The sequence below is a fragment of the Apus apus genome, chromosome Z, assembly GCF_020740795.1.
Source record: "Apus apus isolate bApuApu2 chromosome Z, bApuApu2.pri.cur, whole genome shotgun sequence".
Classification (NCBI taxonomy): domain Eukaryota; kingdom Metazoa; phylum Chordata; class Aves; order Apodiformes; family Apodidae; genus Apus; species Apus apus.
In genome coordinates this window covers 61,095,049-61,108,978 of record NC_067312.1, presented here as the reverse complement: position 1 = coordinate 61,108,978, position 13,930 = coordinate 61,095,049, and the positions used below count along the sequence as shown (strand labels likewise).

The window sequence follows — 13,930 nt, the reverse complement described above, 5'->3', positions numbered from 1 at the left end:
TAAACACATCTGAAGTCCCTGTAAGGTTTGCTCAAAAGTTGAAAGTCCTTTCATCAACTGAGTTTCTTATAAAAAAACAACAGAATTGAAATTAAGTAATACTTTTAACTTGCATGATTTAAAGGGTATTTATTTTGTTTGATACTCCATCTCATGCACATGCCTTACTAAATTCCAGGCTGCTGCAGATATCCCAAGAGCCACCACAGTGAAATCAAGAAAAAGAAAGAAGTGATGTTTTGGCTCCAGATGACAGTGTCAATAATTGGTTCAGAAGAAAGCATCCAAAGAAAATTATTATTAGCTTCTCATTTAAATCCTGCATTCTGTACTCCTCCTCTTGTTTGAGACTATGTTAAAGATCTTAATGAGGCATGTGCTACCTCTCTGCAAGTGACATACCTCAGTCTCAGGGCACAGAGCTCACACATATCAGTGGGAGTGAAGTCAGTCTACCTTCAAGTCAAAAAAGGAAATTCTGGTTTGAGCAAAGCATTACTTGAGAAAGAGAGTGTAAAAATGCCAAGTAAAACCCCCTGCTTGCTTGCTTAACTGGCAAAATGCCATCTTAACTTCTACTTGACCACACAAAACATTTATTCTGGGTCTTATGATCTGAAGATGCTGGAGGCATAAGGGAAAAAAACTCCATAACTAATTTCAAGCCATACTTTCTTTGATTATGAAGCCAGACTGAAATAAAGAAGACTGGATTTTCTGCTACAACACAGTTGAAAAATATGCAAACATTTCTATCACAGATCAAATACACATCATGGCTACTTATCGCTCTGAGCATATAGACACAAAAAAACCCCACAAACCAAACCAACTCTAAGAAGTTCTTAAGTTACTTTGCCATTAAATCATCAGCTCCTGCAGCACCACATTCTGTACATCAATAGAAAGAACACCAGAATTTGTTAAATTGAGCTATATATCCCTGAAATATGTCTCGACACTTGTTCAAGATATATTGTATAAAAGATATACTTTCCCTGTGAGAAAATTATTCCTATGTACTTAATTTTCAGTTAAATTTTTTTTTTGTTCAGCAGATCAATATGTTCCACAAAATCCAACTTAAACAAAGTGTAAGAAATTTGTCCATGATGGGCAGATGAAAGTAGTCTGAATGATCTACCTTAATGTGGGAAAAAAAGTGCCAAGGAACATACCTACAAAAGATGTTAGGGGGGGAAGGCAGAAGGGGGAGGGTGGGGAAAGAAGAAAACTACAGTCTAAATGCCTCGTAATATATCTCAGTGATGTAAGAAGTGATGAACTAGATTTTACCAGACAGTAGTCAAAACTGCTAGAAGGTCATCAATACACTAAAACTATTGAAAACATATTACCAACCATTTAAATTAAAGCAAGTAATTTAAGTTGATATATCCAATATTAAGATAATGAAAAATAACACTTGGTAACTTCTTTTTCTTTCCTTTTTTTTCTCTTTACTGCTCATGTATAAGGATTAATTAACAAATGAAAGAGAAATTTTAGGCCAAAACCTCTATTAAGAGGCAAACTCAAGAGTGAATATATCTGCAATCTGGAAGAAAATTCATCATAAGGATGTAACTCCTCTCAAACCAGCTACTGTTTACATACCATACTTTGTTATTAAGTTCTTTTGTTGTTTGAATAAAAATAATCTGTAGGGATGCATTAGCTGCTTTAAAGATCATTAGGCATCCTACCCTCTGTCACTTGGAGAACTCGAAATACTGAAATAAGAAATTGACCAAGGATGAGATTTCTCAACTATTTGATTATTTCCTCAGCCAACTTGAAGCAGCAAGTAATTTTCTTTATTTAGCAGCAAGTATTGAAATAAAACTGAAAACAGGTAAATTAAGCCACAAAGTACACTGAAATCTAGGTTTAGTCAGATTAGGCTAGTTATTATTTAACGGAAATGAGCAGCTTCCTGTTGTCAGGGCAGTGAGTGACTTCTATTTCAAGCCTCTGTTTTGTGCTCGGGCAAAGACCTGTGCCATCACTTTCCTTTTGGTAGTATTCCATGTGAAGTCTGCTTCTAGGTTAAATAAAGATAAGAATGTGAATGTACTAGAAGATTTTAGTTCCTTCTTCCTGCGTCTAAGCATGTTCCAAGTTCCCCAAATTTTGTCTTCCAAATAAAGGTCTTGGACCTCCTTCCACTGCAAAACTCCTCCTCTCTGGACTCTTTTTCTTACCAATTCCTGGTTAGAGTCTCAGCAAACTTTTATGTGGTTTATTTGACAGACAGTGGATGATTCGCACTTCTTAGACCTCTGGAATGAAGCAGTGAGAAACGTGAAAGCAACTTGCAATACACAAATAGCTGATTCCCTGCAGGATGCTTTTTTCTCCTTGTCGGTATCACTTTTTAAAAGAGGCAAAGGTAAAAATGTACCCTGTTCATGTAATGTACACGACATGCATCATGCACTTGTTTACTTCAGTTAAAAGTTTGAGATCTGCAAACAAATGATGTTACATTTTTGCACTGTTAATACATGGCAACAATATAAGCAGCATGATGAAGCAGGGAGTTCATGCAGCACAATTTCAAGTTACAATGGTTCAGGCTTTCAGGGTCTCCAAAGTTTACTAACATGTTCATTAATTAAACGTAGAAATAATTAATAGAAACTTATACTACAAAGAAAGATTCCCACCAAGTGCCATTAAATGAAGAGTTACAAGCAGCAGTGTCAATAGCTTGTCCTGTGTCTTTGAAGGACATCCACCAAATCTGACGTGCTTCCTACCATGGGAACAGGAATGGTGTGCTGAATGAGGACTCGGTCTAGGCATGGTGCCTTTCCAGATGAAGCACAGCCTGACTTGTGCTACCCCTGCATTGTCCACCCTGGGTTTGACAACAAAGAACGGTAACTCTGGATCTCACAGTGATACCCACAACTGAGCAGGTTCAGACTAGAGACACTTTTCGGACCAGACCTGTGGTCCGTGGCAACCAAAAGGCAACTCTGTTGTTGCAAGGCTCCACTATCTGCACTCGTTCAAAGCAAATTTCCTATTTAGAGCTGATCGGAGATAAGCAGAGCTGGCAGCAATCAACCCAGCCAGGGAGTGCAACCAACAGGTCCTCACCTGGCATATCTGACTGCTCAGAGCAGTCTTCACCAGGCAGTCTGTAACATGAGTTATTTCACTCCTCAATTACATGAAATAATTTGCAATGCAGCATAACCGAAACAGGACATGTGCAGAGCAAAACATCAAAAACATTTACCAGAGCATACGTGTGGTCCGGTAAGATTGCAAACATATACTTCGGAGACACAGACCTGCAGCATGGGAAACTCTGACCATCCAACTTTCTAAAAAGGGAAAGCCCACACTGAAACGTGATCTCTCTCATTTAATAGGCAGCATATAAATACAATACAAACTAATTTTACTGGCAGAATTTTTGCTAGTAGTATCTCAAAATCTAACTCGCATCATCTCAGCAAAGGTTTGTCTTTTACCAGCACCATGCAGAGTTCAGCTGCATGACCACACTTGCTGCCTGCGCCCCTCACGAGATACCCATCTCGTTTGGGTGTGCTCAAGGAACAGCCTGGCGAGCGGGGCAGTGCAGCCCAGGAGAAAGCAGAAGTTTTTCTGAGAGAAGCAGAAAACTGCCCCGCTGCCCGGGAAAAGCGACAGAGGGAGGTCAGGCGACGAGGCTTCTCTGAACAGAAACCCGTGCGCAGCTTTGACCCAAATTATATTTTTGCGTGATAAAACTCTTTAACGTGAGCGCTGCTGGGCAGCTCCCCCCTGGAGGGAGGGCAGCCCCGAGGTGTTGCCGGGGCTTGGCAGCGCCGAGAGCCGCCGGGGCAGGAGGCGGCAGCGACGCGCCCCAGCGCCAGGGGGGCTTCCCGCGTGCCGCCCCGCACATCGCATTTCCACCCCCGCGCTGAAACCCGTGGGGCTCCGCGGCAGCGCGGGGACACAACCTCAACCCAGCGTCCGCCACCTGCAGCAGCCGGCAGGAAGACCCCCACGGGCCGCTCCTCGGCGGGGAAGCTCCCGGAACGCCAGGCCCCAGCTCGTCCCGCCGCCGAGGCGTCGCCGAGCGCGGGCCCGCTCTGCCGCGGCGGGGCTGCTGCCCTCGCCCACCCCGTGCGCCGGCGCGATGGGGAGGGGTCTGTCCGGTGCGGCGGGAACGGGGCCCGGCGCCGGGGAGCGGCGGCACTTACTGTGTGGTGCGGGGCGGGGGCGGCGGCGCCTCCTCGGGGTGGCGGGAGCGGCGGTGCCGAGGCGGTCCGGCTGCTGCAGAGGCAAGCCCGGCTCTCCGCGCTGCGGGGCGGGGCGCGGCTGTGGCGGGCGGAGAGGGGCGGCTCTGCCCGCGGCGGCCCGGGCGGGAAGGGGGAAGGCCGGGCAGCCCCCGCGGCGAGCAGGCTGTGCCTCGGGCGGGGCCCGCCCGCCCGTCGTGAGTCCCGGTCGAAGTTCCGCTGACACCTTCCCTCGCCCAGGCAAGGAGCTCGTACAGCCACGGGGGAACTCGGGTAGTTCGGTTAGTCTGTCTTCCCCCCGGGCACACAAGAGAGGAAAGCATCTGGTGGGAAAGGGAGGGTTAAACACGCCGACAAGGAAATTGGTATCCGAGTGCTGGACTTCAGAGTACATCCCTTCTTTGTTTCTTTCCCCGCTTTGCTACCAAAAGAGGAGTTAAAATTATGGCAAGGGCAAACCCCAAACAAAATCGTTCTTTTGTTCTATTGAGCTGTATGCTGAGGTATTGTTAGTTTTGGAAGCAGCTTGCTGCCTCGCGTCTGAGTAGAGCAGGGCCATTTGTCTGTGTATCGAGATCTCCTAGGGGTGAGAAAATCCGAGAGGCGGAGTTCCCCGGGACCTTCACAGGCTTTCAAGTTTAAATGAAACAGACAAGGGGTTAAAAAAAAAAAAAAATTAGTTGTGGAAGAAAACTACCACATCAGCCTCATTCCACTGAAAAATTACTTACAACTGATTGTAAGTGGTAATTATGCATTGAAAACGACCACAAACCAACGCAAAACAAACAAAAAAGCTCCCCCTCCCCCCCCCAAAAAAAAAAGGCAAAAAAAAAAAAAAAAGCAAAAGGCTATTACAAGGAAAGCTAAGGCATTAGAGAAACACAGGAAAGGAAGCTCAAAACCGTGCAGATTTTAGAGCTAGAAATGAGGAGGGCTGAGAAACACCAAGAAACTTGGTAAATCAATGTCTTTATTTTATAGAAAGTAGTTTGATCAGTGTGCTGAACCTGCCGTTAGAGGTGGTTTTGCTATTTTTAGTAAAAATAAATATTTGCAAAAATTACCTTGGAGAACATACTGTCTCCACGCTTATTTCCTTTTAATCACTGTTGGTTTTTTTCATAGCTATTGCAACTATCTAACACTGGGTGCTCTTCAGAGGAAGGGAGTAGTACCTAATGCAGGATATTTCAACAGTTTATATCCTGTGACTGGCAGCGAGGTTCATAAAATGCAGCAGAACATGTATAAGCTCACCTTATGCCACAGCAGCATGGTACAAAATCTGCACCTAGTCCACTCTCCCATCTTTCTTCATAAAAATTCTGCAACATCAGCTGTCATGTGAGAATTTTGTTTCAAAGTCACACAGAAAGCCAGTTTAAGTACCCAGATGGCCAGAATTTTAACTCTCATGAGTTACTAAAGTGATGTTAAGGAACTTAGATCATACATCTGTTTGAGGTAACTGAATCAATTAGCAACACAAGAATGACACACTCTGATTGCATTATGTATTGCTACACAGACAAACACCAGTCACAACTGTTAGTGTATGATACTTAAAAGGGACATTATCAACTGAACGCTATTTTCTTTTGACATAGAATTTTTGTTGATCAAGCATGTAAAAATGCAAACCTGAAGTTCAATTTGTGCACATTGCTACTTCAAGCACAGAACCCTGGGTAATCACCATCACCCTTCAGTTTCAGTAACTTGCATAGGAACAGGGAGTAGGAATTAACTGCTGAAGGACAAAAAAAATCAGTGGAAGTTTGTGAAGGGCAACAGCTGTAAGTTTTGAGTTCAGTTCTTCCTCAATTACTAGATTTGAAGTTGAGAGTGTCCCTTTAAAAGTTTCAGATACAAGAGAAGTTAACTCATTTTTATTCAATTGTTATAAGAAAGCTACAAATAATTTTACTTACAAATATTGTTAAACATCAATGAACATTATACAAGCAAACATCTGATTTGTAAATGATGTAGCAGCAACATGGAATTCTAGAAGGTTGAGTTTCTGCAGTATTTATTGGGATCATTATGAAGGTCTGGCAAATACACTGATTTTACATAATTTAGTTTTGAGAGTAGCTTACAGTAACTATAAACATTATTGAAAATGCCTGTTCACAGTCAGTACTGTGCTGGTATAAGCATAAGTTTGCCAGGATTATTCATAGTGCATCTTTACTCAGAAAAATGACAACATTGTATGTCTTAGCAAATAACATATTGAATCTGCTCAGTTTGCAGATGGTAAGACAGCTTTACAATAAACTGAGCTTGAAATATTAAGCTAATGAGATAAAAGTATTTAAGGACAAAACATCAAGGACATAATTATATAATGTTGCCATGATTTCTTCACATTTTCCTTTTCTGAATGTAACTATGTTAGTTCAGTGGATGCATAAAACTAATGCACATGATATAAGCAGTGGCCTTCCAGTACCTGAAGAGGAACTACAAGAGAGCTGGGAAGGGACTTTTTCTAAGGGCATATAGTGCTAGGACAAGGGGGAATGGCTTTAAACAGGGAGGGGGTAAATTTAGGTTAGACAGTATGAAGAAATTATTCACTATGAGGGCGCTGAGACACTGGCACAAGGACTTCTAGCTGCTCCCTCCCTGGAAGTTTTCAAGGCCAGGTTGGATGGGACTTAGAACAGCTTGCTCAAAGTGGGAGGTGTCCCTGCCCATTCAGGGATTGGAACTAGATGATCTTTCAAGGTCCCTTCCAACCCAACCCACTCCATTCTATGATTCTATGAAAGTCAGGGTTTCAGCTGATTCTCAAGGACTGTGCTTACTGTTAGCTGTTGTTTTTCTTCTTTCGTAAGAATAAGGAATATTAGAAACTTGGCCACTGAGCAGGTATGACATATGCATTGGGTATTTTGTGAGGTGCTGCTCCATTTAGCCAGTCACTTTTCTGGTCCATCACTGTACTTAAACTGTTTTGATATCAGTTTTTATTTCAGTCTATAAGTGTTGTGGAAGAACAATTACAATTGAATCACTGAACAGCTGTACCAGTTTGAAACCTGTCGCATTTCTTCACGGCAAACTATTCACATTCTTTTTATTGCACAATTTGAAAATTCAGGTTATGTGCATAAAAACCTTCATAGTATTTGCACTGCAACTTGCGAAACATACATTTAAAATGACCATAATACATTTTACAAAATCTTTTTAAACTATTTTGTATTCTTAAGACAAAAGCATCCTGAGAATGTTACAAAGTTCATTTTACAAGCCCTTCATTTCTGATAAGCTTTATTTATCCCCATAGTTCCTAATGTGACAAGTTTATTTTACAGTTAGTATCTTGGTGCTATATTTCACAAAATATCTTTTAGCAAAAACTACACCATTGGCATTCAAGTAATCCAGCCTCATATCTAATTTACAAATTAAATCTTTGTCAAGCTCTCAAGTCAGGAAAAGTAAACCAAAACAACTTACAGAAACAGTTTTTAGCTGACAAAAAAAATGTAAAGGCTTTGTGCATTAATAATTTGGTCAAACATTTAAGTTATGCAGTTTAATATTTTGGCAAAAAAAAATAAATCCATCTACCCTTTTCAATTTGTTTTCTTTCATTTTACACCAGATGTAAACATACAGTACAAAGACTGACAAAATTAAAGTACTTTGCTATTGAACTTTTTTTCCTTTTTCCTTTTTTGAAGTACTTAGGAAAAGCAGACAAGAATGTAAGTGCTAAGAATGAACTGAGTATCTTTGGGCTAAATAAAGGTCTTACTGAAAAAAAAATAAAAATAAATTAGGTTTTTTTCTTCTACAGACACGTAAATAAATAATTTTTGAAGAAATTCTAGTGCCATATCCTAAAGCAGTATCTTCCTTTATCTTTTTGATCAAGACTAAAACTTCACACATAATCTCGACTATTTTACTAGGAAGATATCCCTTAGTATTTACATATTTTTGTGAAGGGAGTGTTCGGGGTTAAAAATATATTTGTTTTTAAAACGTAAGCCTGCCATCCTGATGGCAGTGATTCAAGCTATAGAACAGAAGACAAGTTAGAGAACATCCTTCAGTTTCTTATACCCTAGATCAGCGGAGATCAGGCAACTTAGAAAGGTAAAAAGCCTGGATTCCAGGAATGGAGACAGACAGGGCCTCACATGGCCAGGAGTATCTACTCATCCAGGCTGTTTCTTCTACACAGAGGTATAAATTTTTATTGTCAGCTGACTAAACAAGTTGAGAATAGAGACAGTTATAGTTGCAATTGTGAAAGAGGAACATTATCCAAGGTTTCCATCTGGATGGACCTGCTATTAGAAGGCGGCCAGGTGTTGAATGTAAGCAGAGGCCATGCCCAGATAGTACACTCCAGGCGGGAATGTAACTACCTCAAAAGGAAGAGTAAACCACTACAGCAACATCTTAGTAATATTGTAAGTATGTAATTCAGAGTAATGTATAGCTTCCATTTTAGGCAACGGTCAAAATCTGAAGGACCTTGTTACTGTTTAAGGCATCAGTGCACCAAGGACTAAAAGCTTCAGGTAATAAATATAAAGGGGGAAAGAAAAAAATCAAAACCCGCATCTTTCTGGCACAAGCTATCATTGTGTATCTGCTTTGTTGGCTAGTTTCAGGAAAAACAGTTTCAGGGCTGGCAGAATGGGAATGTTGTTATACACTGTGCTGAGAAAAACATTAGATCATAAATTTCAAATCATTTTTTAACACATCATTTAAAGGGCTGAATCTATCAGGCAAGATTCTCATCTTTACTGTTCCATCGGCACCACAGGAGAATATGTGATTTGCTGGTCCTGTCTCAATTTGCATGACTCCTGTCCCAATGTTTCTGAAGAGAGACTGTCGAGCATGTTCATTGATGAAAGTGTGAAGAAGACTAAATGTAGACAGACTCCATACCTGAAAAAGCATCAAAACATCAAATCTGTTATAATTACCATTGTCTTAAAATTCACCAGTAATGGATAAACTGGATTACATTTTTCAGTAATTTTTCTGACACTAACTGTAAAAGAAAAGATATGTAGCAATCTGTAATGACAGAGTTATAGACTATTAATATTCATTTTCTATAATAAGGAATATATACAGGGACTAACTAAAGGTAAGACTAACTAGAATGAGGACTGCAAAGTAAGACTAACTTTTCCTAATTAAATTAGAAAATGTGAAAGTCAGGGTTGAGAACAAATACAAAATGTGTGACGTAACTATTCCACAATTAGGCAAGATTCTATTTAAACATCATCATCATCCTTATCTCTGCTCCCTCCCGTTCATTAATACCTTTATGTTGCCTTCAGCAGATCCTGTGACAAAATACTCTTCTGTAGGATCAACAGCAATTGCTTTGACTGGAGAATCATGACTCTGGAGTAACTGTTGCTGTTGTTTTTGGCGAAGATCAATTATACATGTAAAGCCTTTTCTGCCTCCCGATATTAACAGCTGATGTTTTGGAGCATATGCTAGCACAGTTGCTCCACTATCATGACAGACAAAAGCTGAAAGGCAAAGTAATTTAAATAAACACACAGCATTAACTTCAATTTCACACTAACTTTAATTTCCATATGTGTCTAATGATTCAAGACAGTAGTGACTTTGATGCCGCAACCCAGCTGACTGCAACCAGTCCATGTATTGCAGTATCATATATATAAGCCCAAGTTCACATCAGGCATCCTGAAGTTACAGTATTCTTAAGTAGTTACAAGCTGTATATATAAAAAAAATCATATCCTTTTTCCTGACCCTGTGTAATCGTAAGCTATTAAACCTTGAACAGAAACAGATTCTTTTCAAACTCTCTAATGCTTGTTATTTTAAGGCATATGTTTCCTGTAAGAAATGTCTGCCTAAATTATTTCACCAAATATCTTGTAAGTTTCCACTACTTAGGTTACTTTTAATTTGCTAGTTTTCACATTCATTTGAATATGTCTATGCCCCCCAAATGAGTGGAGTAAATGTATGAAGATTACAATTACCAGGACAAAGCTCAGTATGTCTGAGACTAGACACTATGAATCCTAACACGTGGCATGCAGTACATTGTACTTGTAGTTCAAAGAGTTCTCTACATTTGCATTCAGAAATTGCATGAGTATCACACATACATTTAAGTCTTCACCATACTTCAATTACAAGGAGTTCAAAGCTCCCTCTGAGCCTAATTCTTTATTTCAGACACTGAAATGCATTTCCTTCCTGCTGCAACAAAATATTAGTAATCAAATTAATGAAACCCCACTATTTACTACATCTCTAAAAGCATACTTCTAGGAATAATTCTTCTAAAGCATTTTTGTAATACTGTATGTAGGTATATATACATGCACACACAGAAAGCATTCAAACATTACATGGTGCTTGGTATAAAAAGTGCCACAGAACTGGACAACCTTTGAACGCAAAAATGCACTACTTTGCAAATACAGCAACTCTGAAAATTACCACATGAGATCTTAGTTGTATATCTGCTTGTTCAAGATACTCATAAAGAATTATTATTTTTTAGAAAATTTGGTGTATTTATTCATATGCATACCTTCAGGGAACCTTTTTATAATCATGGGCTTTTCTGAGGACAGGACTTTTCACAGAGGCAATGAAATACTTAACAGTTCAGACAAAGCATGACCTTCACATTCTCCAAACAGAAAATGTATCTGCAGGTCCCCAGTGCCATCTTTATAGAACCGTGATTTGGTCTAACACCTAATTGATAAATTTTGAGTGAGGCCTTTCTGATTTCTGAGTACAGCCACAGATACTTTGAACTGAAGGGTGTAGACACATTTTGCAAAACTGTATCTCATAACAGTGCAAAACTTGTAGTTTTGAAATTGTTACAGCTACTGTCTTGTCAACATGCTAGCCACTACAAGCCAGAGTTGCTCAGAATCTTTTAAAAAGGAACAGAAATTACAGGTGCCTGGCTGTCAGGGGTTGCACTTGTGGTGCAAAGATGCCAAGGAAGGTGCTCATGTTCATGAAACCCATCTTTTAGACAGAGTACTAAATGATTTCTCAATAATGTTTTTATATTCCCACTGGTGCACTCATCCAGGAGAGTGTAAGGTATTTTACTGCTAATATTAAAATTACTTCCTACAACAACTTTTCCATAAAGACAGATACAGACAAATGTGGTTTTTACAATTATCAAATACATTGCTGTTTTTATTTTACTTACCATGCACCAAGCTATTTGTAGGTGAAACCAAAGTATCCCAAAGACAAATATTTCTGTAGAAAAAATGTTTGAATCAATGACAAATGTTCGTAAGTATTTTGAACACTTGAAAAGTCATCTAAACCTTTAAAAATTGGTTCAGGCTTAAAATCACTGTAAACAGACTTTGAATTACTACTTTTGACAAGACACCAAATTACACTCATAGTAATACATACCCTGGAAGAACATGCCCTCTACACAATCATCTTATGACTCATTATTCTCAAAAAGGATTCACATCAAGGTTACAATCTTCTGTAGCTGAATTCAGCTAAATGTTCACAGTTCTTGTTACTTCTTGATCAAAGTTTACTTTAAAAAGCATGAAATGAAGAGCTATGCAAAGCCCCTACATCTCTAAAAATAATTTAAGACAGGCTCCTATGAATAGGACAGAATATTTCAGTTGGACGGGACCTACAACAACAATCTAGGACAACTGCCTTACACCTTCAGGGCTGACTAAAAGTTAAAGCATTAAGGGCACTGTCCAAGTGCCTCTTAGGTTTGGGGCACTGACGACCTCGCTAGGAAGCCTGGTTCTAGTGTTTGACCATGCTCAAACAAGTTTCTGTATGTCCAGTCTAAACATGCCCTGAATCATTCCAATGCCTCCTGTCACTGGATCCCAGGGAGAAGACCTCAGCATCTCCCTCTGCACTTCCTCTCCTCATTCAGAGCACGGACAGAGGATTTGAGCTTCCATCGTAAGATACATATTTTTTATCTTCCAACTTAGATACAATTTAACTGCAAAAGTTGCTTCTTTTGCCCTCCCACTGAGAAATAAAGAGAGAATAAGCATACATGTTGCTCTTACACTACTTGAGGAGAATTACAAAGAAAAAAAAGAGGGGAAGGAAAACAGAGAAACCATGGCATCACTTTATTTTTATGCACTATCACAGAAGTTCTCACCTGTTGTCGGAAGACAATCCTGCCGTGGCTATCAAAGATGATGAACTGATGAAAACAAAGTCATTGGCTGTTTTGTTATGACACTGCCACATCTGAAAAATTGTCGTTTAGAAATTATTAATCAACAAAGAAATTTTGTGTAAGCCTGAAAACTTAAAACGTCCTTGAGAAAGTAAGCTATTTCAAAACACTTTAAAGAACACAGGATATAAAGGTATGTGTATGTCTTCTGATACTCTTCATTTTTCATGGACACATATTTTTCAGTCCTGTATTATTGCCATCTAATTAACAATTGACAATTATTAACAAGTCTCAAAGCATGAAAGTTATTTCAGATCTAACATTGCATTTTCTATTCCCTAATTTAATATGATTAGGATTTAAGAACTTCTTTGTCACTCAGACCACAGGATGGCAATAATATATTAACAAATCTTGATTAATACAGGTTATCAGCATAATTTCTACCATCTCCAAACTCCTCCAGAGGGGGAAAGAAATAAGAAAGTAAAACACAAGTTTACAGAAGCAAATTTATTTTTCAGCTTACCAAATACGGTTTAGGTGAAGTTCCAGTAAGTGGGCAACATTTCCAATTTGTTTGATATAAACTTATATATCCATCAGCATCAACAATTCCAAACTGAAAAAAGGAATATTACTTGTAAATAAATATGTAAGTATTACAAGGAAATTATTCACAGTTCAGATAAACTACTTTTGGATTTGAGGAATATGATATTTCTGCTAATTTACAATTATATTGAGGAGATGGGGGGAAAAGAATAGGATAAGTCAGAAGCACCCTGTCAGTTACCTTATTTCCTTGGTAATTAAATCTCATTCGAGTTACCCTTGAGTTGCCACCAGATCGAAAACATGTGATTTGCTGTGCATGACCCCATTCAAACATTCTTACACTACCATCTTGAGCACCTGTCAGGTCTGTAACAGAAAATATTTACATGACTTTTAACAGGTGTTTTAGCAGTTGAGCAGGATGGTTCCTTCCAAAATTTTAAGAGATCTCACACAAGCTCACAACATCCTGAAAATATCTAATGCCACAGTGTGTGCCCTAGTACCTGGCATACCATGAGTACTATATACCACTGAAACTTAAACCTGTGCTATTCAAACTTTATTGAACTGTACTTACTTAAGAACTGTATTTAGATGGTACTGAAATATCAAGCTACTTACTTCAAGATATTAATAATGTGTCTTTTTCCTACAATCTTTCATGCAAGTCACAAATAAAACAGAAATACAGTACTTTTTCCTATTCAAAATATCACTGTTTCTAAAGGCTATTCTATATCCCTCCGTTTGTTTTGTTTTTGTTTGTTTGTTTGTTTTTTGTTTTTTAATGAAAAACGGTTTCAGTAATATAAGCAAAATAAGCAACATGTAATAGATTGCTGTGCTGTGACAAAATAACACCATACTAAGAAAGAGGATCAATAAGTAAATATATTATCTTTGGATAATTTAT

The 13,930-nt window shown here is 39.0% G+C and overlaps 2 protein-coding genes across 6 annotated transcripts in view; both read right to left on the bottom strand.

Moving 5' to 3' along the window:
- TNFAIP8 (TNF alpha induced protein 8) overlaps positions 1 to 4,240 on the bottom strand; it is a 70,838-nt gene extending 66,598 nt beyond the window's left edge. The window contains exon 1 of the mRNA XM_051641944.1: positions 4,206 to 4,240. Coding sequence (XP_051497904.1) covers position 4,206 — 1 coding nt within the window. The 5' untranslated portion in view covers positions 4,207 to 4,240. The remainder of the gene's footprint in view (positions 1 to 4,205) is intronic.
- A 956-nt stretch (positions 4,241 to 5,196) lies between these two features.
- DMXL1 (Dmx like 1) overlaps positions 5,197 to 13,930 on the bottom strand; it is an 83,561-nt gene continuing 74,827 nt past the window's right edge. For all 5 annotated transcript variants that reach the window (XM_051641922.1, XM_051641924.1, XM_051641925.1 and 2 more), the window contains 6 exons: positions 13,253 to 13,380; positions 12,986 to 13,078; positions 12,433 to 12,524; positions 11,473 to 11,525; positions 9,561 to 9,778; positions 5,197 to 9,173 (listed from right to left, as the gene is read on the bottom strand). In XM_051641922.1, coding sequence (XP_051497882.1) covers positions 8,949 to 9,173; positions 9,561 to 9,778; positions 11,473 to 11,525; positions 12,433 to 12,524; positions 12,986 to 13,078; positions 13,253 to 13,380 — 809 coding nt within the window. In that variant the 3' untranslated portion in view covers positions 5,197 to 8,948. The remainder of the gene's footprint in view (positions 9,174 to 9,560; positions 9,779 to 11,472; positions 11,526 to 12,432; positions 12,525 to 12,985; positions 13,079 to 13,252; positions 13,381 to 13,930) is intronic.